Source organism: Aulonocara stuartgranti (genome assembly GCF_965226115.1).
Source record: "Aulonocara stuartgranti genome assembly, chromosome: 3".
NCBI lineage: Eukaryota > Metazoa > Chordata > Actinopteri > Cichliformes > Cichlidae > Aulonocara > Aulonocara stuartgranti.
Window position 1 is genome coordinate 76,066,110 of NC_138941.1, and position 26,446 is coordinate 76,092,555.

General features: G+C 39.3%; 2 protein-coding genes across 10 annotated transcripts in view; both read right to left on the reverse strand.

Moving 5' to 3' along the window:
- Positions 1–26,446, reverse strand: part of LOC309703476 (NLR family CARD domain-containing protein 3-like) — a 103,971-nt gene that overhangs the window by 62,929 nt on the left and 14,596 nt on the right. The window lies entirely within an intron of this gene.
- Positions 1–26,446, reverse strand: part of LOC309703459 (uncharacterized protein) — a 41,633-nt gene that overhangs the window by 7,186 nt on the left and 8,001 nt on the right. For 2 of the 9 annotated variants that reach the window (XM_082528275.1, XM_082528274.1), the window contains exons 4-14: positions 25,562–25,681; positions 23,065–23,184; positions 20,568–20,687; positions 18,071–18,190; positions 15,574–15,693; positions 11,807–11,926; positions 10,859–10,937; positions 10,491–10,695; positions 7,247–9,047; positions 1,826–1,999; positions 1,380–1,553 (exon numbers count right to left, since the gene is read on the reverse strand). In XM_082528275.1, coding sequence (XP_082384401.1) covers positions 1,380–1,553; positions 1,826–1,999; positions 7,247–9,047; positions 10,491–10,695; positions 10,859–10,937; positions 11,807–11,926; positions 15,574–15,693; positions 18,071–18,190; positions 20,568–20,687; positions 23,065–23,184; positions 25,562–25,681 — 3,153 coding nt within the window. The remainder of the gene's footprint in view (positions 1–1,379; positions 1,554–1,825; positions 2,000–7,246; positions 9,048–10,490; positions 10,696–10,858; positions 10,938–11,806; positions 11,927–15,573; positions 15,694–18,070; positions 18,191–20,567; positions 20,688–23,064; positions 23,185–25,561; positions 25,682–26,446) is intronic. The other 7 variants (XM_082528276.1, XM_082528279.1, XM_082528278.1 and 4 more) reach the window with 7 other exon arrangements.

Here is a 26,446-nt window from a genome sequence, read left to right on the forward strand (position 1 = left end):
TGTTTTGACAGACTAAAACAAAAACTGTCATTTAGAAGAGCCCAGCAGCAAATGAATCATGTGGTTTGAATAGTGCTAGAGCAATATCATATTAGGGTTGACAAACAAGCAGGAGGAGCAGTGGGCAGGCGTTATCTGAGGAATTAAAACCCAACAAAGAAGCATAATAACAAACTTCAACTGTGTAAAAAGCATGTTCCAGGTAATACCAATCGTTTTGCATCATCTGAAGTGATAACCTGTGCAAAGCACACACATTGCAAGATTGTACAGAACCTGCCACTCTGTCTTGTACTATGGTTTACATCATAAAAATAAAGATATAAAGTGGTGTCATGAATGCTTTTGCAGTCCTTGTCGTTTCCTTTAATGTAAAGCTGGAGGGTAATGACTAAATGCAAGACACAGGAGACAAAAGAGCACTAAAATAAAACAGGACCTAAAGAAATCCAAAGATTAGAGATTCTTTGTACATTTGTCACACTTAAATGTTTCAGATCATCAAACAAATTTAAATATTAGAAAAAGATGACACAAGTAAACACAAAAAGCAGTTTCTAAATGCAGGTTGTACCACCCTTAGCAGCAACAAATGCAATCAAACATTTGCAAAAACTGGCAATGAGTCTTTAACAGCACTGTGGAGGAACTGTGGCCCACTCATTTAATTAAACAATATTGGTAGGCTTCCAAGCATGAACTACCTTTTTAAGGTCATGCCACAGCATCTCAAACAGATTCAGGTCAGGACTTGGACTAGGTCACTCCAAAGTTTTCATTTTGTTTTTCTTAAGCCATTTAAAGGCGGAATTGCTGCGTTTTGAATTATTGTCCTGTTACAGAACTCAGACCTTCTCCTTCAAGATGCTTTGGTACACAGCAGAATTCATGGTTCCATTTACCACAGCAAGTCTTCCAGGTCCTGTGGCAGCAAAGCAGCCTCAGATCATCACACTACCACCACCATATTTAACTGCTGGTGTGATGTTACTTTTATGAAATGCTGTTACTTTTACACCAGATGTAATGGAATACACACTGTCCAAAAAGTTCAACTTTTGTCTCATCAGTCCACAGAGTATTTTCACAAAAGTAGCCAGAGTTTAATGTTGTAGATTTTGACTGCTCTTAGATTTTCTTAGATTGTTTATCCAACCTAAAAAAACTAATATTTCTTTGTGGAAATCACCTTCTTAGTGTACATTGGTGACTCATACCTAGACCTAACAACATGACAAATGTAGTAGTTTACTGTAATTTATACTAAAATATAAGAATTCAAAGGCAAAACAACATGAGTGTGAAGTTCACTTAACTATTGGCAGTTCTTATTGGTTATATCTTTTATTTTTTAAGAGAGAACAAACACTTGATCTGACCTTAGAGTCCGTAGTTTACAGTGTGGACTCTTTGCTGCAAGCGACAGAAGCTTCACACCTGTGTCCTGCAGATTGTTGTCACTCAGGTCCAGTTCTTTGAGACTATAGCAGTCGGTTTTGAGAACTGGGGACAAAGCTTCACAACTTCTTTCTGAAAGGTTACAACCTCTAAGTCTAAGGAAAAACAAACAAACAAGAAGACAAAAAAAACCTGGTGATAAAGTGTATTCATGAGACAAGATCTGAGATTATCCAGTATTTCTAATAGCAGGACTGGCTGGAATTCTTACAGACATAATATTAAACAGTGACTTCTACTCCATTACTAAAAATTCAAAGGTAGCATTTTTTGGAAGAAGTCAATTTATTTAACACATTTAATTAGCAACAATTATTACTGTTTATTGTTGTTGCTTGTTAAAAAACAAAATATGACTTGATCTGACCTGAGAGATTCCAGTTTACAATGTGGAATCTCCACTCCAAGAGACAGAAACTTCACTCCTGAATCTTGCAGGTTATTATTGTTCAGGTTCAGCTCTCTCACATTAGAGGACTGGGATCTGAGAACTGAGGACAGAGCTTCACAGCTTCTCTCGGAAAGGTTACAGCCACTCAATCTGAAAAAAAAAACAAAACCCCAAAACAAACAATGATATTACTACTGGTCACTAACTTATTCTGTTACTAGTCAACAGTAATCATAGGTTAAATATAAATATAGACTAGAACATATTCCCAGGTGTGCATGAGGTCCGCCCTGAGTTCCTGAAGGCTCTGGATGTTGTAGGGCTGTCCTGGCTGACACGCCTCTGCAATGTGGAGATCAGGGGCAGTATCCCTGGACTGGCAGACCGGGGTGGTGGTCCCTATTTTTAAGAAGGGGGACTGGAGGGTGTGTTCCAACTACAGGGGGCTCACACTCCTCAGCCTCCCTGGGAAAGTCTATGCCAGGGTGCTGGAGAGGAGAGTCCATCCGCTAGTCAAACCTTAGATACAGGAGGAAAAATGCGGTTTTCGTCCTGTTGTGGAACACTGGACCAGCTCTTTATCCTCTCGAGGATACTGGAGGGCACATGGGAGTTTTCCCATCCAGTCTACATGTGTTTTGTGGACTTGGAGAAAGCATTCGACCGTGTCCCTCGGAGTGTCCTGTGGGAAGTGCTATGGGAGTATAGGGTGTCTGGCCTATTGCTACGGGCCATTCGATCCCTATACAACCATTGCAAGAGCTTGGTACACATAAGTCGAACTCGTTCTCGGTGGGTAATGGGCTCCGCCAGGACTGCCCTTTGTCACTGATTCTGTTCATAACTTTTATGGACAGGATTTCTAGGCACAGCCAAGTGGCGGAGGGCTTTAACTTGGGTGGTCTCAGAATCTCATCTCTGCTTTTTGTGGATGATGTGGTTCTGTTGGCTTCATCGGGTGATGGCCTCCAGCTCGCACTGGAATGATTCACAGCCGAGTGTAAAGCGGCGGGAATGAGGATCAGCACCTCCAAATCTGAGGCCATGGTTCTCAGCCGGAAAAGAGTGGAGTGCCCACTCCGGGTCGGGGAGGAGTTCCTTCCCCAAGTGGAGGAGTTTAAGAATTTTGGGGTCTTGTTCACGAGTGACGGGAGAAGGGAGCCAGAGATCGACAGATGGATTCGTGCTGTGGCTGCAGTGATGCGTACGCTGTACCGGTTCATCGTGGTGAAGAGAGAGCTGAGTGTAAAAGTGAAGTTCTCAATTTACCGGTCAATCTATGTCCCTACCCTCACCTATGGTCATGAGCTGTGGGTAGTGACCGAAAGAACGAGATCGCGCATACAAGTGGCGGAAATGAACTTCCACCGAAGGGTGGCTGGCCTCTCCCTTAGAGATAGAGTGAGAAGTTCAACCATCCGGGAGGGGCTCAAAGTAGAGCCGCTGCTCCTCCACATCGAAAGGAGCCAGTTGAGGTGGTTTAGGCATCTGACAAGGATGCCCGAACCACAGATGGATGGAACAGACTGCATGCCACACAGTGGCCAGTGAGTGGCATCACTCGATGAGTTACAAGAGTGTCTCCTTCATAAAAATCAAAACCCACATTTTTGAAACCTGATAACAACGAAATGTTTGCAAAAAAACTAACATCGTGATCCTAGAGTCTGACAAAATGGCAAACATCGAGCAGCAGGCACACCATGCCCTCAACATCCTCCTTTGTTGTATTATTTGTGTCTGATACCAATAATGGTACAGGACTTTCAGCCGCGTTGCTATATCAACCCAAGCACATGAAGTAATACTTATTTGTAATGGAAAACAACTAAAACTGTGTCAAGTCAAGTTGCATTGAGTCGAGCCGAGTATGTACTAATGAAAAAGGACAATGTGTGAAATATCCTCTTAAAGTCTACTAGAAGATGTGAATGCAGCATCAGGGACAATCCCTACAGTGACCATCACTGAAACCAACCAGCTGATGTACACTACAACAAAACTGATCATCCTGACCAGTAGGGATGGGTACCGGTATCCGGTGCCATTATGGCACCAGTTCTGTGCTTCGGTGCTTTTTTTTTTACTGAGATGTCATACACTTTGGATTCTAGCCAATCATTTTACCTTTGCAAGCGTAGTAGGCGAGCCCAGGTACGTACATTCTTTTAGAGCAGAAATACAGATTAAACACGCCCAAGGCAAAGCAGTCAAAGTCTGGCTGTACTTCACAGCAAAAGATGCAAACTCAGCAGCCAGCAACAAGTGCTTTAAGGTGATACTGTGCAAAGGAGGTAACTCCTCGAATCTGATGAAACACCTGGCGACACATAGCGTTTTTTTAAAAGCCGAGAAATGCACCGTACTTGATAGCTTGCTGCGAGACCTCACATTGAGCACATATACTGCGGGTGGTGCCTGTTATCGGTCCCGGAGTTAGCAACATCCCCCAAAAACCTGAAGAGCAGAGTCCTGGCCCCTAGCCCTGCCAGTGTAGCAGAAATGATGACGGATGATGATGATGGCAGCAGCAGCCGTTCTTCTCTGCGTGAGTAGCTTAATGTTGTTCGTGTGTAATTTACGCTGAGTGGGCTAACTACGTTATTAAATTAATGCATGTAAGGTGAACTAGCAAACACCGTCGTAATTACATGCGGCTGTCTTCTTGTTTGATGGCAGATACTCCTTTCACCCTGGCTAAAAGGCTAAAATGACAAAAGAAAAAGTGGGAAACAGCTAAACATGAGAGGTTTTTGGATAAAGTTCGTGTTTTTTTCATTGATTAAGCACTGCTTCCAGCCAAGAGTGATACCAGAAATCCCCTATAGCTGCAGAAAAGGCTAACATTGTTATCTTTTTACAAAAAAACAGCTAAACATGAGAGTTTTTTGGACAAAGTTTGTGTTCTTCATTCTTTAAGCACCGGTTCAAGCACTGTTTAAGCACCGACACATTTCAAAAGTACTGGTTTGGTACTGGTATCGGATAAAACCTAAATGATACCCATCCCTACTGACCAGAGATGGGTAACGCATTACAAGTAACATTACAAGTAACGTGTTACAAGCAATGTTACATGTAACGTGTTACATGTAACGTGTTACTGTAACCTGATTACTTTTTTCAAGTAAGGAGTAAAGTAAGGGATTACTATTGCAATAAAGGTGATTACTGTTACTTTCCCGAAAGCACGCTGCGTTACTGCATTACTAAAACCGTGATTTTTTTGCGAGAGTGTCTCATGACAATGACGTAAGCGAGTGCAACGTTCGTGGCAAAAGCTGTGTGCAGATCAACAATGGATAATATATCGAGTGCAGGAGAGCATATGACTGTGCAGTGTTTAAAGCGTGGAAGTACTGACTTTACTTTGAGTTTGATTCCGTATAAAGTGACAAAAACATTAGTGTCCGCTGTTCACTGCATGGGAAGTAAAACTATTTTTAAAGCGAAAAAAAAACCCCTAAACTTCAGAGCAAGCACTGAATATTAGTGATGGGACTTCTGGCTCTTTTTAGAGAACCGGCTCTTTCAGCTTGGCTCACTAAAAAGAGCCGGTTCTTTTGGCTCCGAACCGGCTCTTCAGGTTGTTTTGTTGCTTTAATTAATTTATTATTAACAATAATATAAAATTATGCACAAAAGGAATTACTAATGTTAAAAAAAGTAGTTTTATTTATATATGTTTATATATAAATATATGCGGTAGCTCCTAGAGACAAAACACGTACAAACTCCAAGAAGCACGTACAAATTCCAAAGCACGTACAAACTCCAAAAAACATTTCTAGCATTAACTGAACTTCCAAAACAGAGCTACCTAGAATTAAATTACACAGTTGAAAGCATATGTGTATTGTTTGTGTACTTATACACAAGCATACATATATATTAAAATAATTTAAAAAAATGTTCATTTACCTGTTACTACCACACACCAAATCCGGTCGTTGGTACTTGCTGGCTTGTGTAGCCACTAAGTAACAACAGCTCAACACTGGGCCTAGCATTCTGGAGCACTTCTTTTGTCTTTTGTACGTGTTTTGGAGTTTGTACGTGCTTCGGCGTTTGTACGTGCTATGGACTTTTTACGTGTTTTGGAGTTTTTACATGTTTTGGAGTTTGTACGTGCTTCAGGGTTTGTACGTGCTCCAGAGTTCGTACGTGTTTTGAAGTTTGTATGGGCTTTGTCTCTAGGGGCCACCGTAAATATACTTTTATTTATTCACTCCACATAAAATGTAATAAATAAATGATATAATACAAAAACCAACTATTCACATTTCAACCTTTAGCTATTTAAATTTTCAGCTTTTTCCTTTAAAACAAATTTAAAGTGAAGCAACGCAAAACACTGCAAACCACAACACAATTAAATATAAATTTAAATATGAAAACAAAAAGAAGATGCACATTCTCTGTCATATGGGCCTGCACGAATAAACTTCTAATGTGACGTTGTTGTCCCTGGCTCTCTTTCTCTCTCTTTCCCTCCCGCTCTGTTCCTGTGCTACTGCGAGTGTAACTACCGCCCCTCCCCCCTCTTCCCAGCGTAAAGCACAAGGCTCGCATGCGGAGTGAAGCGGAAAAAAGTGCGACAGAGAGGGTGAGAGAAAGAAAAAGAAAAAAACCCACGGCTCGCGATAAGGAGCCGGCTCCCGTCGTTCACGTCAAAGATCCAGCTCTAAGAGCCGTTTCGTTCGCAACCGACACATCACTACTGAATACGCTGCAACTGGAATGTGAACTTCACAGAGAAACTGCCTTAGAACTGTAGAAAAGTGTGACAAAGACAAGGAAGCAGCTAATAAGCACAACAAGCTGTCTATATCTCAGACCATGCCAAGCAAAGACCAAAAACTTTGGTTAACCGCTTGAAGAAGTATACCAGAGATATTGAAGCCAGGAGAATAAATCAAATTTGATCAAATATTCTCCACTTAACCATCTACGGTGTAATCTCAGGGGCGGGAGAAGTGAGGGGTCACTAGGAAACCTGCAATCACCAAATACCTGCAGAGAGTAAGTCACTGGAATCAAAACAAGAAAGCTTCGTAACATGCATGGAGGATTTTACCATACATGGGAAGCCATAACCAAGTGGCCAGCATAGTATACAGGAACACCTGTCGGGAATAGAGCCTAGAATTTCCAAGGCTGAAATCCAAATTGCACCCACGGTTGGTTGACAATGACCGAGATAAAATCATACCAAAATTGTGCATACTGGTTACATTTTATATCACCTGACAAATCAAAATGGATTAATGTGTGAAGATATAGCCCTGTGGCTGAATAAAATCGCTGATTCAATTAATCGATGGATCTCTCCAAGTTCGATTGCTAGTTAAATCATTATTTGTATTTATAGAAAGGTATAAGTACACATTTAATTACAGAGCTTTGTTGGAGGCTTGGACCACGGGCAGCAGCCTCAGAAGAGCCTCCTCTGAAGCAGAGTATTTCTTCAGGTCAAACACATCCAGATCTTTTTCTGATGACAGTAAGTTAAAGACCAGAGCTGACCACTGAGCAGGAGACAGTTTGTCTGTGGAGAGACTTCCTGAACTCAGGGACTGTTGGATCTCCTCTACTAGAGAACGATCATTCAGTTCATTCAGACAGTGGAACAGATTGATGCTTTTCTCTGCGGACAGATTCTCACTGAGCTTATTCTTGATGTACTGGACTGTTTCCTGATTGGTCTGTGAGCTACTTCCTTTCTGTGTCAGCAGGCCTTGTAGGAGAGTCTGATTGGTCTGCAGTGAAAGACCCAGGAGGAAGCGGAGGAACAAGTCCAAGTGTCCATTTGGACTCTGTAAGGCCTTGTCCACAGCACTCTGAAATAAAGTCAGCCACTCTAAAGAATTACTCCGCTTAAAAGTCTTGGAAGTCAATTGCTGTTCTTCCAGCAGATTGAGTCCAAAGTTGATGAAGTTCAGATGGACATGAAGAGCAGCCAGAAACTCCTGAACACTCAGATGGATGAAGCAGAACACCTTGTCCTGGTACAGTCCTCTCTCCTCTTTAAAGATCTGTGTGAACACTCCTGAGTAAACTGAGGCTGCTCTGATATCGATGCCACACTCTGTCAGGTCTGATTCATAGAAGTTCAGGTTTCCTTTCTGCAGCTGATCAAAAGCCAGTTTTCCCAGTGACTCAATCATCTTCCTGCTCTCTGGACTCCAGTGTGGATCTGTCTCAGCGCCTCCATCATACTTGACCTTCTTCACTTTGGCCTGAACCGCCAGGAAGTGGCTGTACATGTCAGTCAAGGTCAGGGTAAACTTTCCACCCTCTCTGGTTTTCAGCACATCCTCCAGAACTGTAGCAGTGATCCAGCAGAAGACTGGGATGCAACACATGATGTGGAGGCTTCGTGATGTCTTTATGTGGGCGATGACCCTGCTGGCCTTCATCTCATTGCTGAATCTCTTCAGGAAGTACTCCTCCATCTGTGGGTCAGTGAACCCTCTGACCTCTGTTACCATGTCAATATATGCAAGAGGGATCTGATTGGCTGCTGCAGGTCGTGTGGTTATCCAGAGGCGAGCAGAGGGAAGCAGGTTCCCCCTGATGATGTTTATCAGCAGCACATCCACTGAGGTGGACTTTCTAGGGTCAGTTAGGATTGTAGTTTTGTGGAAGTCCAGAGGAAGTCGACACTCATCCAGACCATCAAAGATGAACACAACCTGGAAGTCTTCAAAGCTGCAGATTCCTGCTTCTTTGGTTTCAGTAAAGAAGCGATGAACAAGTCCCACCAAGCTGAACTTTTCCTCTTTCACCACATTCAGCTCTCTGAAAGTGAATGGAAATATGAACTGGATGTCCTGGTTGGCTTTGTCTTCAGCCCAGTCCAGGGTGTATTTCTGTGTTAGGACTGTTTTCCCAATGCCAGCCACTCCCTTTGTCAGCACTGTTCTGATTGGTTCATCTCTTCCAGGTGAGGCTTTAAAGATGTCTTCTTGTCTGATTGTTGTTTCTGATCTGTCGGTTTTCCTGAATGCTTTTTCAATCTGTCTGACCTCATGTTCATCATTGACCTCTGCAGTCCCTCCCTCTGTAATGTAGAGCTCTGTGTAGATCTGATTCAGAAGGGTTGGGTTCCCTGCTTTAGCGATCCCCTCAAACACACACTGGAACTTCTTCTTCAGTGCAGATTTAAGTGTAGATTGACAAATTCCACTCAAAGTTCCTAAAAGAATAAAGAAATAAAAATATCAATGAAGTGCACATGATAATTTGATTTCTGTCAAGAAGGACTGAATACATCTTGGTCATCTAAGTAAGTAAGTAAAATTTATTTATATAGCACATTTTCACAGATAAAAATCACAAAGTGCTTCACAATAAGATCGGACATACAAGTTAAAATTAATTAAAAGCCCGTTTGTATAAAAATGTCTTCAGCTGCTTTTTAAAGGAGTCAGTAGAGTCTAGACAGCGTAAAGACAACGGCAGAGATTTCCACAGCCTGGGTGCCAGTGCCTGAAAAGCCTGATCCCCACGTGTTTTAAACCTAGTACATGGGACCACCAGTAGCCTCTGACCTGAAGACCTAAGTGCTCGGGATGAAGCATGAGGTTTCAACAGGTCAGAGATATACTGGGGAGCTTCACCACGCAGAGCTCTAAAAGTTACAACTAAAATTTTAAAATGAACCCTAAAATTTACTGGCAACCAATGAAGAGAAGCCAAAACTGGAGTAATGTGTGACCTCTTGTTTGTACCAGTTAAAAGTCTTGCCGCTGCATTCTGTACAGACTGAAGGCGATCCAGAGCTGATTTGTTGAGACACGTAAAAAGACCGTTACAATAATCCAAACGAGAAGAGATAAAAGCATGAAGAATTATCTCAAGTTCTGCCTTTGACACCAGTAGTCTGAGTTTAGAAATGTTTCTTAGATGATAAAAACAGTTCCGGACAAGTTGTTTAGAGTGTTTCTCAAGAGACATTGAACTGTCAATTATAACACCTAAGTTTCTGAGACTCGACTGAAATGAAGGGTCTAAAAAACTGATATGCTGCCTAATTTCTGAGAGCATGTGATCAGGTGCAATAATCAAAGTTTCTGTTTTATCTGCATTTAACTGAAGGAAATTGTCATTTAACCATTGTTTGATTTCTGACAGACAATTATTTAAACAAGACAATTTATAAAACTCAGAAGTTTTGAAAGAACATTATAACTGAATGTCATCAGCATAGAGATGATAAGAAATATTATTGTAACATCTGATAATTTGGCCTAGAGGGAGTATATACAGCAAAGAGAGAATAGGACCTAAAACAGATCCTTGAGGTACCCCAGAAGGCAGAACTGATGTTTCCGACAACACATGATTCATACAGACAGTAAAGGATCTCTCAGATAGATACGACATAAACCATTTTAAAACAACAGCAAACAAGTCCTTCAGCCTATTTATCATGATGCTGTGATCAACAGTATCAAAAGCAGAGCTGAGATCCAACATAACCAGAATGGTGTACTCTCCAGTGTCTGCTGCCATCAGAATGTCACTAGACACTATACTGCAAAACTAACTACACTATCACTGTTTGGGGACTGCACTCATGTACTATTTTGCCCCATTTAGCAAATCTGGCACCAAATCTTTAGAGAAATCTTCTTACTGCTCTGCAGACGATCAGCCAGCTCCTCCTGGTTCATTCTCCTCAGGAAGTTAAGTGTGATCTTCTCAAATGCCTCTCTGTTGCTCTTCCTCTGCTCATCATCCTCTGTCTGACTCTCTACGCATTCTGGGTAATCTGGACTCAGAACCTTCTGGATTTTCTTCAGCTCGTTCTTCACAAAAGTGATGATGTTGTTCTCCAGCCGCTGGAACAGAATACTTTATGAATGACCCAAACAGACTGAAATCATGGAGCCAAACATCAGATCCATGTTGGACACACTGACAATCCACTGGTCTACAAAGAGCCGCATGGAGATGACTGTGAACAGAATAGATGTAAAAAGTAGTTGTTGTACATGTACAGACCTTAAATATGAAGTCCAGGTGTGTTTGATGCTGCTGGACAGACTGACCACTGTGAACCTCTGAGCTCTGCTGGTCCACTCTGTGGAGGAATCATGAAGAATTAGGTCAAGCCTGAATTTCCCTGGAGATGGTAAAATTTAACGGTCTTGCAAATTGACCGAATTAAGAGCTCAGCTTAGTGTTTTTCTGTGAGACTGAATGGCAGTTTTGAGTTTTAGGGTCAGCACTCGGAGAAATTAATCTCAGTCAGTGGAAGTATTTCAGGGTTTAAACTGAATCTCACTTTTAAAAAATCAGATAGCTTTATTCAGGGTGTTTGAGTTCCTTACTTATGTCCAATAGGCTGACACTTCCTTGAACGGAAAGTATATTTTCCTATCTGGTCACTGTTCACGGACAAAGATGGATTCCATGAGTGTTTTACGTTTCCAGCTTTCACTAACCAACCTGCATTGTATACAGTAGTCACTAAAACATTCACATGTGTGTAACAAGATGCTTGATATGGAAGTTGATATGGATGCTTTTATTTTGCTTCTTTATTATAACTTTGGCTTTTAGAAGGCCTTTCTGACTTTTCTTTTTAAGTTTCAGTTCAGTCCTTGAACCATCGGGGGTGGTTAGGCTACTTAACACTGAACTATTAAAAAAAGCACCAAACTCAATGGATGAACAAGTGTTGTGCCTACACAAAGAACCAATTTTAACTTGTATCTCTGAGAATGTTGTTACTAGCACCCTGATTTAAATACACATAAAACACAAAAACATATAAAATGGCATTTTCGTGCCAACAAGGTGATCCCAAAGGCTTATTAGCTGAAAACTTGGCATCTTATACTTACATCAGAAATAGGAAAGTCTCTCCAGCAAAGACAACATCCAACATTTCCAACTACATCAAGCAGTTAATCACCTCTCAAAGAGTTTATGTTACTAACAGCTCACCTCTCTGCAGCAGACGACTGCAGTCCTTTAAAATCAATACGGTCATATTTAGACTGGTCACTCTTTACGGACACACAGCTGGGTCCAGGTTCACGTCCAGCAGGTCTCTCCTTGATCCTGCTGGAGAGGAAAAGTTGTGTTTTTCATTTGCAGCCAGAGAAGCTGATGAAGAATTAGAATATCTTCATCATTCCAAAGAGAAACAGGTTTTCAGGATGAGCATGAGCAGAAGGAAACTCCAAGCTAGTGTTGGCAGTGTAAGAACAGAGCGCCACCCAGAGGTAAACACAGTCATTTACACTGTGCAGGACTATTGATGAATGTACATGTTGGATACGTTTTATAGAATAAATAAATTCCTCGCTCAGTGACTTCCTTTGAGTGGAGATAATTGATCTGCATTTCAGGAGTGGGACACATCTCATAGACTCCCCCTCTGGTCCTCAGTCTATATATACAAATCCTGCCTCAATCTGGCTCTACGATTTGGTGGGACTGGCCTTTGACAGTAGAGCTCATCAGCCTTTCCCAAGAAACTATTTAAACTATTTAAACCCTATCACTAACGGTTTAACTGAAATTAAACAGTTTGATGAGTAGCAGCTATTTGAGGGATTACTTAAAAACAGTAATGGCTTTATTCCATGTAAGAAACAACTCATCTCACAATTAAAGTCACTTTCCAACCTGCATTGTATTCAATAGTCACTAAAACATTCAACGTACTAGCCATACATCTGATAAAACATTGTCAAAGAATTATTTAAGCCTGGACTGAACACTTATTTTATCCAGTATTAGTATTCAGTAGTATACTACAGTTCCAATAAACTCCACCAATTTAATGTCTAAGATGAAAAGGAGCAGAAACATGCACTGGTATCCTGGATGTTTGACCTTTTTTTCTGATAATTAACTGGAAAAAAACTTCATGAAATGCATTCTGGGTAAACTTTAAAACTGGCCATACCACTACGTGGGACAAGTTGATGCTCAAAACAGGTTAGAAGATATCTCAAGTGTCATTTTTACATACATGTTGATGTCAGGCTCATCTTGTACCCATGATTTTTTGCATCAAAATAAGTTTGTAATTTTAACTCACTAATTGATGAAGCCCTTTTATTTTGTCACTTGCAGTTACCTGCAGCGAAATTGGACTGACAACTAAGAACTGTCAGTGCTTGCTGAAGAATTTTTATGCTCTCATAGTTTTCAGCTCTTGTTTTGTCAGTTTGCACTGTTGTAATGGTTTGCTTGGGTATTTAAAGTTTATTGAAGTAAATCCTTTCTCCTCAGGTATGAGCCAGGTGGTTCTCCTCCTTATGGGATTTTACCTTTAATTAAATAAGTTACCTCATAAACTACACTAAGGATGCAAGTAAAACTTAACATCCTAAATGTGAAATTAAAACCTAGTATCAGTTTCTGTCAATAACACTAAAGAGTATGCTCAAACTTTTTAGTGTTATTGACAGACAACAAAAACACATTAAAGAGGATAAGGCTCTGATAAGGTTAAGCGGGAGAGAATGGATGGTCTCCAGGTGTGCAAAGCTTGTAGAGATTTATCGCAACAACTTTTGTAGCTTTGATTTGCTTTAACTGCAAATCAAGGGTGGTTCAATAAAAGTACTGATTCAGGGATGGGGGGCTGCATACATCCTGTATGCATTCGACACTTTTTACATTTGTATTTGTATAAAAATGGATTTTAATTTACGCATTCATTTCTGTTGATGTACAACATAAAATCCCAGTGAAATATACTTAAGTTTGTGTTTGTACAATATGGAAAGGTTCAAGGGTATGACTACTTTTACAAGGCACTGTGAGTGAGAAAGAGCCATGTCAATTGTTGTTTTTGTTTAGTTTGTTTTCCTTTGCAGAATCTGGAAATATTCATAAAACTATCAATTAACACAAAGCTCTACATTAGTAGCCGTGTACTGGGCAGTGCAGAACTGTGGTTCACAAAGAATGCATTCAAGTGCACCATTTAGTGTAGGTCACCTGTGTTTTAGCTCAGCTCACAGTCAGTGTAGGTACAAGTGTGTAACAACTAGAGATGGACCGATCCGATATTAAGTATCGGTATCGGTCCGATACTGACCTAAATTACTGGATCGGATATCGGAGAAAAATAAAAAATGTAATCCGATCCATTAAATATCACGAAAGCACCTCACAAAACTTGCAACACGCCGTAACTCGCCTCAGAACGTTAGCACGTCGGAGCAGTATGCATCACGTGATAGAGCGGCTGTGGCATGCGGGACCTGTAGGTGGTCTGGATAGCATGTGGAGCTTCGCTAGCAACCTGGCATTTCATCTCCGACAAAGTTATCCCCGAGAGAAGTAAAGCAAGTGTGTAAGTCCATCTCTGAATGTTTGTAAAGCATTCCCGCGTTAAGCTTAACAAGCGACTGCCTCTTCTTGCTGCTACTTCAATCATGAAACTGCTTAATGATCAGCTGATCGGCTTTTCTGTCGCGAGTCCGTCTCTCTTGTTTGTTTTTGGCCCACTTTGCACCAGAAAGAGGAAACCAGCGGCTGAACAACAGCAGCACGTTTAAGCTTGATAAGCTGTTGTTAGAATTTATTTAATATTACTTTCTACACCAGGATCTTTTTCTACGTAGCTGACGGCTGGTAACTGTGCAGGGGCGGATCTAGCAAAGTTTAGCCAGGGGGGCCGATAGGGCATTAACAGGGGAAAAGGGGGCACAAAGACATACTTTTCTTTCTTATTCTCATTTAAAATGTCGAGCTTTTAATAAATAATTGTGCAGTCTGCAATTTTGTTGAAGAAAGATGTTGAATCTATTTAATATTTCTTGAAAAATAATTGATTTCTGTGCATTTTTTTTCACACTGCATCAAATTAAGGTTGATTACGTCGATTAAGCATCATGAGGTGGAGCGTGAGGGGTGGTTCCCTATTTTTTATTTATTTATTTTTGTTGTTGCTGGGAGTTGGAACCCTATTAGTTAGGTTGCTTAATATTTACGCTAAGTACTCTTTAAAATACCAGAATAGGGAGGATGGTGTAGGTTTAAGTTTATTAGATTGATCAGTATTGCTGAACTATGAAATATTTTTTTTGTATACAGGTATAACAGAATAGCTTTAGTGTAGTTGTTGTTTTAAACTTGAGTATGAACTTGCAGACTTGCAAAATGCAGCAAGATATTTAAAAAAACAGTTTTGTTGATTAAAAAACACTATATCGGATTCATATCGGTATCGGCAGATATCCAAATTTATGATATCGGTATCGGTATCGGACATCAAAAAGTGGTATCGTGCCATCTCTAGTAACAAGATGCTTGATATGGAAGCTTTTATTTTGCTTCTTTATTATAACTTTGGCTTTTAGAAGGCCTTTCTGACTTTTCTTTTTAAGTTTCAGTTCAGTCCTTGAACCATCGGGGGTGGTTAGGCTACTTAACACTGACCTATTAAAAAAAGCGCCAAACTCAATGGATGAACAAGTGTTGTGCCTACACAAAGAACCAATTTTAACTTGTATCTCTGAGAATGTTGTTACTAGCACCCTGATTTAAATACACATAAAACACAAAAACATATAAAATGGCATTTTCGTGCCAACAAGGTGATCCCAAAGGGTTATTAGCTGAAAACTTGGCATCTTATACTTACATCAGAAATAGGAAAGTCTCTCCAGCAAAGACAACATCCAACATTTCTAACTACATCAAGCAGTTAATCACCTCTCAAAGAGTTTATGTTACTAACAGCTCACCTCTCTGCAGCAGACGACTGCAGTCCTTTAAAATCAATACGGTCATATTTAGACTGGTCACTCTTTACGGACACACAGCTGGGTCCAGGTTCACGTCCAGCAGGTCTCTCCTTGATCCTGCTGGAGAGGAAAAGTTGTGTTTTTCATTTGCAGCCAGAGAAGCTGATGAAGAATTAGAATATCTTCATCATCCCAAAGAGAAACAGGTTTTCAGGATGAGCATGAGCAGAAGGAAACTCCAAGCTAGTGTTGGCAGTGTAAGAACAGAGCGCCACCCAGAGGTAAACACAGTCATTTACACTGTGCAGGACTATTGATGAATGTACATGTTGGATACGTTTTATAGAATAAATAAATTCCTCGCTCAGTGACTTCCTTTGAGTGGAGATAATTGATCTGCATTTCAGGAGTGGGACACATCTCATAGACTCCCCCTCTGGTCCTCAGTCTATATATACAAATCCTGCCTCAATCTGGCTCTACGATTTGGTGGGACTGGCCTTTGACAGTAGAGCTCATCAGCCTTTCCCAAGAAACTATTTAAACTATTTAAACCCTATCACTAACGGTTTAACTGAAATTAAACAGTTTGATGAGTAGCAGCTATTTGAGGGATTACTTAAAAACAGTAATGGCTTTATTCCATGTAAGAAACAACTCATCTCACAATTAAAGTCACTTTCCAACCTGCATTGTATACAATAGTCACTAAAACATTCAACGTACTAGCCATATATCTGATAAAACATTGTCAAAGAATTATTTAAACCTGGACTGAACACTTATTTTTATCCAGTATTAGTATTCAGTAGTATACTACAGTTCCAATAAACTCCACCAATTTAATGTCTAAGATGAAGAGGAGCAGAAACATGCACTGGTATCCTGGATGTTTGACCTGTTTTTCTGATAATTAACTGGAAAAAAACTTCATGAAATGCATTCTGGGTAAACTTTAAAACTGGCCATACCACTACGTGGGACAAGTTGATGCTCAAAACAGGTTAGAAGATATCTCAAGTGTCATTTTTACATACATGTTGATGTCAGGCTCATCTTGTACCCATGATTTTTTGCATCAAAATAAGTTTGTAATTTTAACTCACTAATTGATGAAGCCCTTTTATTTTGTCACTTGCAGTTACCTGCAGCGAAATTGGACTGACAACTAAGAACTGTCAGTGCTTGCTGAAGAATTTTTATGCTCTCATAGTTTTCAGCTCTTGTTTTGTCAGTTTGCACTGTTGTAATGGTTTGCTTGGGTATTTAAAGTTTATTGAAGTAAATCCTTTCTCCTCAGGTATGAGCCAGGTGGTTCTCCTCCTTATGGGATTTTACCTTTAATTAAATAAGTTACCTCATAAACTACACTAAGGATGCAAGTAAAACTTAACATCCTAAATGTGAAATTAAAACAACCTAGTATCAGTTTCTGTCAATAACACTAAAGAGTATGCTCAAACTTTTTAGTGTTATTGACAGACAACAAAAACACATTAAAGAGGATAAGGCTCTGATAAGGTTAAGCGGGAGAGAATGGATGGTCTCCAGGTGTGCAAAGCTTGTAGAGATTTATCGCAACAACTTTTGTAGCTTTGATTTGCTTTAACTGCAAATCAAGGGTGGTTCAATAAAAGTACTGATTCAGGGATGGGGGGCTGCATACATCCTGTATGCATTCGACACTTTTTAGATTTGTATTTGTATAAAAATGGATTTTAATTTACGCATTCATTTCTGTTGATGTACAACATAAAATCCCAGTGAAATATACTTAAGTTTGTGTTTGTACAATATGGAAAGGTTCAAGGGTATGACTACTTTTACAAGGCACTGTGAGTGAGAAAGAGCCATGTCAATTGTTGTTTTTGTTTAGTTTGTTTTCCTTTGCAGAATCTGGAAATATTCATAAAACTATCAATTAACACAAAGCTCTACATTAGTAGCCGTGTACTGGGCAGTGCAGAACTGTGGTTCACAAAGAATGCATTCAAGTGCACCATTTAGTGTAGGTCACCTGTGTTTTAGCTCAGTGTAGGTACATGTGTGTAACAAGATGCTTGATATGGATGCTTTTATTTTGCTTTTTTATTATAACTTTGGCTTTTAGAAGGCCTTTCTGACTTTTCTTTTTAAGTTTCAGTTCAGTCCTTGAACCATCGGGGGTGGTTAGGCTACTTAACACTGACCTATTAAAAAAAGCGCCAAACTCAATGGATGAACAAGTGTTGTGCCTACACAAAGAACCAATTTTAACTTGTATCTCTGAGAATGTTGTTACTAGCACCCTGATTTAAATACACATAAAACACAAAAACATATAAAATGGCATTTTCGTGCCAACAAGGTGATCCCAAAGGGTTATTAGCTGAAAACTTGGCATCTTATACTTACATCAGAAATAGGAAAGTCTCTCCAGCAAAGACAACATCCAACATTTCTAACTACATCAAGCAGTTAATCACCTCTCAAAGAGTTTATGTTACTAACAGCTCACCTCTCTGCAGCAGACGACTGCAGTCCTTTAAAATCAATACGGTCATATTTAGACTGGTCACTCTTTACGGACACACAGCTGGGTCCAGGTTCACGTCCAGCAGGTCTCTCCTTGATCCTGCTGGAGAGGAAAAGTTGTGTTTTTCATTTGCAGCCAGAGAAGCTGATGAAGAATTAGAATATCTTCATCATCCCAAAGAGAAACAGGTTTTCAGGATGAGCATGAGCAGAAGGAAACTCCAAGCTAGTGTTGGCAGTGTAAGAACAGAGCGCCACCCAGAGGTAAACACAGTCATTTACACTGTGCAGGACTATTGATGAATGTACATGTTGGATACGTTTTATAGAATAAATAAATTCCTCGCTCAGTGACTTCCTTTGAGTGGAGATAATTGATCTGCATTTCAGGAGTGGGACACATCTCATAGACTCCCCCTCTGGTCCTCAGTCTATATATACAAATCCTGCCTCAATCTGGCTCTACGATTTGGTGGGACTGGCCTTTGACAGTAGAGCTCATCAGCCTTTCCCAAGAAACTATTTAAACTATTTAAACCCTATCACTAACGGTTTAACTGAAATTAAACAGTTTGATGAGTAGCAGCTATTTGAGGGATTACTTAAAAACAGTAATGGCTTTATTCCATGTAAGAAACAACTCATCTCACAATTAAAGTCACTTTCCAACCTGCATTGTATACAATAGTCACTAAAACATTCAACGTACTAGCCATATATCTGATAAAACATTGTCAAAGAATTATTTAAACCTGGACTGAACACTTATTTTTATCCAGTATTAGTATTCAGTAGTATACTACAGTTCCAATAAACTCCACCAATTTAATGTCTAAGATGAAGAGGAGCAGAAACATGCACTGGTATCCTGGATGTTTGACCTGTTTTTCTGATAATTAACTGGAAAAAAACTTCATGAAATGCATTCTGGGTAAACTTTAAAACTGGCCATACCACTACGTGGGACAAGTTGATGCTCAAAACAGGTTAGAAGATATCTCAAGTGTCATTTTTACATACATGTTGATGTCAGGCTCATCTTGTACCCATGATTTTTTGCATCAAAATAAGTTTGTAATTTTAACTCACTAATTGATGAAGCCCTTTTATTTTGTCACTTGCAGTTACCTGCAGCGAAATTGGACTGACAACTAAGAACTGTCAGTGCTTGCTGAAGAATTTTTATGCTCTCATAGTTTTCAGCTCTTGTTTTGTCAGTTTGCACTGTTGTAATGGTTTGCTTGGGTATTTAAAGTTTATTGAAGTAAATCCTTTCTCCTCAGGTATGAGCCAGGTGGTTCTCCTCCTTATGGGATTTTACCTTTAATTAAATAAGTTACCTCATAAACTACACTAAGGATGCAAGTAAAACTTAACATCCTAAATGTGAAATTAAAACAACCTAGTATCAGTTTCTGTCAATAACACTAAAGAGTATGCTCAAACTTTTTAGTGTTATTGACAGACAACAAAAACACATTAAAGAGGATAAGGCTCTGATAAGGTTAAGCGGGAGAGAATGGATGGTCTCCAGGTGTGCAAAGCTTGTAGAGATTTATCGCAACAACTTTTGTAGCTTTGATTTGCTTTAACTGCAAATCAAGGGTGGTTCAATAAAAGTACTGATTCAGGGATGGGGGGCTGCATACATCCTGTATGCATTCGACACTTTTTAGATTTGTATTTGTATAAAAATGGATTTTAATTTACGCATTCATTTCTGTTGATGTACAACATAAAATCCCAGTGAAATATACTTAAGTTTGTGTTTGTACAATATGGAAAGGTTCAAGGGTATGACTACTTTTACAAGGCACTGTGAGTGAGAAAGAGCCATGTCAATTGTTGTTTTTGTTTAGTTTGTTTTCCTTTGCAGAATCTGGAAATATTCATAAAACTATCAATTAACACAAAGCTCTACATTAGTAGCCGTGTACTGGGCAGTGCAGAACTGTGGTTCACAAAGAATGCATTCAAGTGCACCATTTAGTGTAGGTCACCTGTGTTTTAGCTCAGTGTAGGTACATGTGTGTAACAAGATGCTTGATATGGATGCTTTTATTTTGCTTTTTTATTATAACTTTGGCTTTTAGAAGGCCTTTCTGACTTTTCTTTTTAAGTTTCAGTTCAGTCCTTGAACCATCGGGGGTGGTTAGGCTACTTAACACTGACCTATTAAAAAAAGCGCCAAACTCAATGGATGAACAAGTGTTGTGCCTACACAAAGAACCAATTTTAACTTGTATCTCTGAGAATGTTGTTACTAGCACCCTGATTTAAATACACATAAAACACAAAAACATATAAAATGGCATTTTCGTGCCAACAAGGTGATCCCAAAGGGTTATTAGCTGAAAACTTGGCATCTTATACTTACATCAGAAATAGGAAAGTCTCTCCAGCAAAGACAACATCCAACATTTCTAACTACATCAAGCAGTTAATCACCTCTCAAAGAGTTTATGTTACTAACAGCTCACCTCTCTGCAGCAGACGACTGCAGTCCTTTAAAATCAATACGGTCATATTTAGACTGGTCACTCTTTACGGACACACAGCTGGGTCCAGGTTCACGTCCAGCAGGTCTCTCCTTGATCCTGCTGGAGAGGAAAAGTTGTGTTTTTCATTTGCAGCCAGAGAAGCTGATGAAGAATTAGAATATCTTCATCATCCCAAAGAGAAACAGGTTTTCAGGATGAGCATGAGCAGAAGGAAACTCCAAGCTAGTGTTGGCAGTGTAAGAACAGAGCGCCACCCAGAGGTAAACACAGTCATTTACACTGTGCAGGACTATTGATGAATGTACATGTTGGATACGTTTTATAGAATAAATAAATTCCTCGCTCAGTGACTTCCTTTGAGTGGAGATAATTGATCTGCATTTCAGGAGTGGGACACATCTCATAGACTCCCCCTCTGGTCCTCAGTCTATATATACAAATCCTGCCTCAATCTGGCTCTACGATTTGGTGGGACTGGCCTTTGACAGTAGAGCTCATCAGCCTTTCCCAAGAAACTATTTAAACTATTTAAACCCTATCACTAACGGTTTAACTGAAATTAAACAGTTTGATGAGTAGCAGCTATTTGAGGGATTACTTAAAAACAGTAATGGCTTTATTCCATGTAAGAAACAACTCATCTCACAATTAAAGTCACTTTCCAACCTGCATTGTATACAATAGTCACTAAAACATTCAACGTACTAGCCATATATCTGATAAAACATTGTCAAAGAATTATTTAAACCTGGACTGAACACTTATTTTTATCCAGTATTAGTATTCAGTAGTATACTACAGTTCCAATAAACTCCACCAATTTAATGTCTAAGATGAAGAGGAGCAGAAACATGCACTGGTATCCTGGATGTTTGACCTGTTTTTCTGATAATTAACTGGAAAAAAACTTCATGAAATGCATTCTGGGTAAACTTTAAAACTGGCCATACCACTACGTGGGACAAGTTGATGCTCAAAACAGGTTAGAAGATATCTCAAGTGTCATTTTTACATACATGTTGATGTCAGGCTCATCTTGTACCCATGATTTTTTGCATCAAAATAAGTTTGTAATTTTAACTCACTAATTGATGAAGCCCTTTTATTTTGTCACTTGCAGTTACCTGCAGCGAAATTGGACTGACAACTAAGAACTGTCAGTGCTTGCTGAAGAATTTTTATGCTCTCATAGTTTTCAGCTCTTGTTTTGTCAGTTTGCACTGTTGTAATGGTTTGCTTGGGTATTTAAAGTTTATTGAAGTAAATCCTTTCTCCTCAGGTATGAGCCAGGTGGTTCTCCTCCTTATGGGATTTTACCTTTAATTAAATAAGTTACCTCATAAACTACACTAAGGATGCAAGTAAAACTTAACATCCTAAATGTGAAATTAAAACAACCTAGTATCAGTTTCTGTCAATAACACTAAAGAGTATGCTCAAACTTTTTAGTGTTATTGACAGACAACAAAAACACATTAAAGAGGATAAGGCTCTGATAAGGTTAAGCGGGAGAGAATGGATGGTCTCCAGGTGTGCAAAGCTTGTAGAGATTTATCGCAACAACTTTTGTAGCTTTGATTTGCTTTAACTGCAAATCAAGGGTGGTTCAATAAAAGTACTGATTCAGGGATGGGGGGCTGCATACATCCTGTATGCATTCGACACTTTTTAGATTTGTATTTGTATAAAAATGGATTTTAATTTACGCATTCATTTCTGTTGATGTACAACATAAAATCCCAGTGAAATATACTTAAGTTTGTGTTTGTACAATATGGAAAGGTTCAAGGGTATGACTACTTTTACAAGGCACTGTGAGTGAGAAAGAGCCATGTCAATTGTTGTTTTTGTTTAGTTTGTTTTCCTTTGCAGAATCTGGAAATATTCATAAAACTATCAATTAACACAAAGCTCTACATTAGTAGCCGTGTACTGGGCAGTGCAGAACTGTGGTTCACAAAGAATGCATTCAAGTGCACCATTTAGTGTAGGTCACCTGTGTTTTAGCTCAGTGTAGGTACATGTGTGTAACAAGATGCTTGATATGGATGCTTTTATTTTGCTTTTTTATTATAACTTTGGCTTTTAGAAGGCCTTTCTGACTTTTCTTTTTAAGTTTCAGTTCAGTCCTTGAACCATCGGGGGTGGTTAGGCTACTTAACACTGACCTATTAAAAAAAGCGCCAAACTCAATGGATGAACAAGTGTTGTGCCTACACAAAGAACCAATTTTAACTTGTATCTCTGAGAATGTTGTTACTAGCACCCTGATTTAAATACACATAAAACACAAAAACATATAAAATGGCATTTTCGTGCCAACAAGGTGATCCCAAAGGGTTATTAGCTGAAAACTTGGCATCTTATACTTACATCAGAAATAGGAAAGTCTCTCCAGCAAAGACAACATCCAACATTTCTAACTACATCAAGCAGTTAATCACCTCTCAAAGAGTTTATGTTACTAACAGCTCACCTCTCTGCAGCAGACGACTGCAGTCCTTTAAAATCAATACGGTCATATTTAGACTGGTCACTCTTTACGGACACACAGCTGGGTCCAGGTTCACGTCCAGCAGGTCTCTCCTTGATCCTGCTGGAGAGGAAAAGTTGTGTTTTTCATTTGCAGCCAGAGAAGCTGATGAAGAATTAGAATATCTTCATCATCCCAAAGAGAAACAGGTTTTCAGGATGAGCATGAGCAGAAGGAAACTCCAAGCTAGTGTTGGCAGTGTAAGAACAGAGCGCCACCCAGAGGTAAACACAGTCATTTACACTGTGCAGGACTATTGATGAATGTACATGTTGGATACGTTTTATAGAATAAATAAATTCCTCGCTCAGTGACTTCCTTTGAGTGGAGATAATTGATCTGCATTTCAGGAGTGGGACACATCTCATAGACTCCCCCTCTGGTCCTCAGTCTATATATACAAATCCTGCCTCAATCTGGCTCTACGATTTGGTGGGACTGGCCTTTGACAGTAGAGCTCATCAGCCTTTCCCAAGAAACTATTTAAACTATTTAAACCCTATCACTAACGGTTTAACTGAAATTAAACAGTTTGATGAGTAGCAGCTATTTGAGGGATTACTTAAAAACAGTAATGGCTTTATTCCATGTAAGAAACAACTCATCTCACAATTAAAGTCACTTTCCAACCTGCATTGTATACAATAGTCACTAAAACATTCAACGTACTAGCCATATATCTGATAAAACATTGTCAAAGAATTATTTAAACCTGGACTGAACACTTATTTTTATCCAGTATTAGTATTCAGTAGTATACTACAGTTCCAATAAACTCCACCAATTTAATGTCTAAGATGAAGAGGAGCAGAAACATGCACTGGTATCCTGGATGTTTGACCTGTTTTTCTGATAATTAACTGGAAAAAAACTTCATGAAATGCATTCTGGGTAAACTTTAAAACTGGCCATACCACTACGTGGGACAAGTTGATGCTCAAAACAGGTTAGAAGATATCTCAAGTGTCATTTTTACATACATGTTGATGTCAGGCTCATCTTGTACCCATGATTTTTTGCATCAAAATAAGTTTGTAATTTTAACTCACTAATTGATGAAGCCCTTTTATTTTGTCACTTGCAGTTACCTGCAGCGAAATTGGACTGACAACTAAGAACTGTCAGTGCTTGCTGAAGAATTTTTATGCTCTCATAGTTTTCAGCTCTTGTTTTGTCAGTTTGCACTGTTGTAATGGTTTGCTTGGGTATTTAAAGTTTATTGAAGTAAATCCTTTCTCCTCAGGTATGAGCCAGGTGGTTCTCCTCCTTATGGGATTTTACCTTTAATTAAATAAGTTACCTCATAAACTACACTAAGGATGCAAGTAAAACTTAACATCCTAAATGTGAAATTAAAACAACCTAGTATCAGTTTCTGTCAATAACACTAAAGAGTATGCTCAAACTTTTTAGTGTTATTGACAGACAACAAAAACACATTAAAGAGGATAAGGCTCTGATAAGGTTAAGCGGGAGAGAATGGATGGTCTCCAGGTGTGCAAAGCTTGTAGAGATTTATCGCAACAACTTTTGTAGCTTTGATTTGCTTTAACTGCAAATCAAGGGTGGTTCAATAAAAGTACTGATTCAGGGATGGGGGGCTGCATACATCCTGTATGCATTCGACACTTTTTAGATTTGTATTTGTATAAAAATGGATTTTAATTTACGCATTCATTTCTGTTGATGTACAACATAAAATCCCAGTGAAATATACTTAAGTTTGTGTTTGTACAATATGGAAAGGTTCAAGGGTATGACTACTTTTACAAGGCACTGTGAGTGAGAAAGAGCCATGTCAATTGTTGTTTTTGTTTAGTTTGTTTTCCTTTGCAGAATCTGGAAATATTCATAAAACTATCAATTAACACAAAGCTCTACATTAGTAGCCGTGTACTGGGCAGTGCAGAACTGTGGTTCACAAAGAATGCATTCAAGTGCACCATTTAGTGTAGGTCACCTGTGTTTTAGCTCAGTGTAGGTACATGTGTGTAACAAGATGCTTGATATGGATGCTTTTATTTTGCTTTTTTATTATAACTTTGGCTTTTAGAAGGCCTTTCTGACTTTTCTTTTTAAGTTTCAGTTCAGTCCTTGAACCATCGGGGGTGGTTAGGCTACTTAACACTGACCTATTAAAAAAAGCGCCAAACTCAATGGATGAACAAGTGTTGTGCCTACACAAAGAACCAATTTTAACTTGTATCTCTGAGAATGTTGTTACTAGCACCCTGATTTAAATACACATAAAACACAAAAACATATAAAATGGCATTTTCGTGCCAACAAGGTGATCCCAAAGGGTTATTAGCTGAAAACTTGGCATCTTATACTTACATCAGAAATAGGAAAGTCTCTCCAGCAAAGACAACATCCAACATTTCTAACTACATCAAGCAGTTAATCACCTCTCAAAGAGTTTATGTTACTAACAGCTCACCTCTCTGCAGCAGACGACTGCAGTCCTTTAAAATCAATACGGTCATATTTAGACTGGTCACTCTTTACGGACACACAGCTGGGTCCAGGTTCACGTCCAGCAGGTCTCTCCTTGATCCTGCTGGAGAGGAAAAGTTGTGTTTTTCATTTGCAGCCAGAGAAGCTGATGAAGAATTAGAATATCTTCATCATCCCAAAGAGAAACAGGTTTTCAGGATGAGCATGAGCAGAAGGAAACTCCAAGCTAGTGTTGGCAGTGTAAGAACAGAGCGCCACCCAGAGGTAAACACAGTCATTTACACTGTGCAGGACTATTGATGAATGTACATGTTGGATACGTTTTATAGAATAAATAAATTCCTCGCTCAGTGACTTCCTTTGAGTGGAGATAATTGATCTGCATTTCAGGAGTGGGACACATCTCATAGACTCCCCCTCTGGTCCTCAGTCTATATATACAAATCCTGCCTCAATCTGGCTCTACGATTTGGTGGGACTGGCCTTTGACAGTAGAGCTCATCAGCCTTTCCCAAGAAACTATTTAAACTATTTAAACCCTATCACTAACGGTTTAACTGAAATTAAACAGTTTGATGAGTAGCAGCTATTTGAGGGATTACTTAAAAACAGTAATGGCTTTATTCCATGTAAGAAACAACTCATCTCACAATTAAAGTCACTTTCCAACCTGCATTGTATACAATAGTCACTAAAACATTCAACGTACTAGCCATATATCTGATAAAACATTGTCAAAGAATTATTTAAACCTGGACTGAACACTTATTTTTATCCAGTATTAGTATTCAGTAGTATACTACAGTTCCAATAAACTCCACCAATTTAATGTCTAAGATGAAGAGGAGCAGAAACATGCACTGGTATC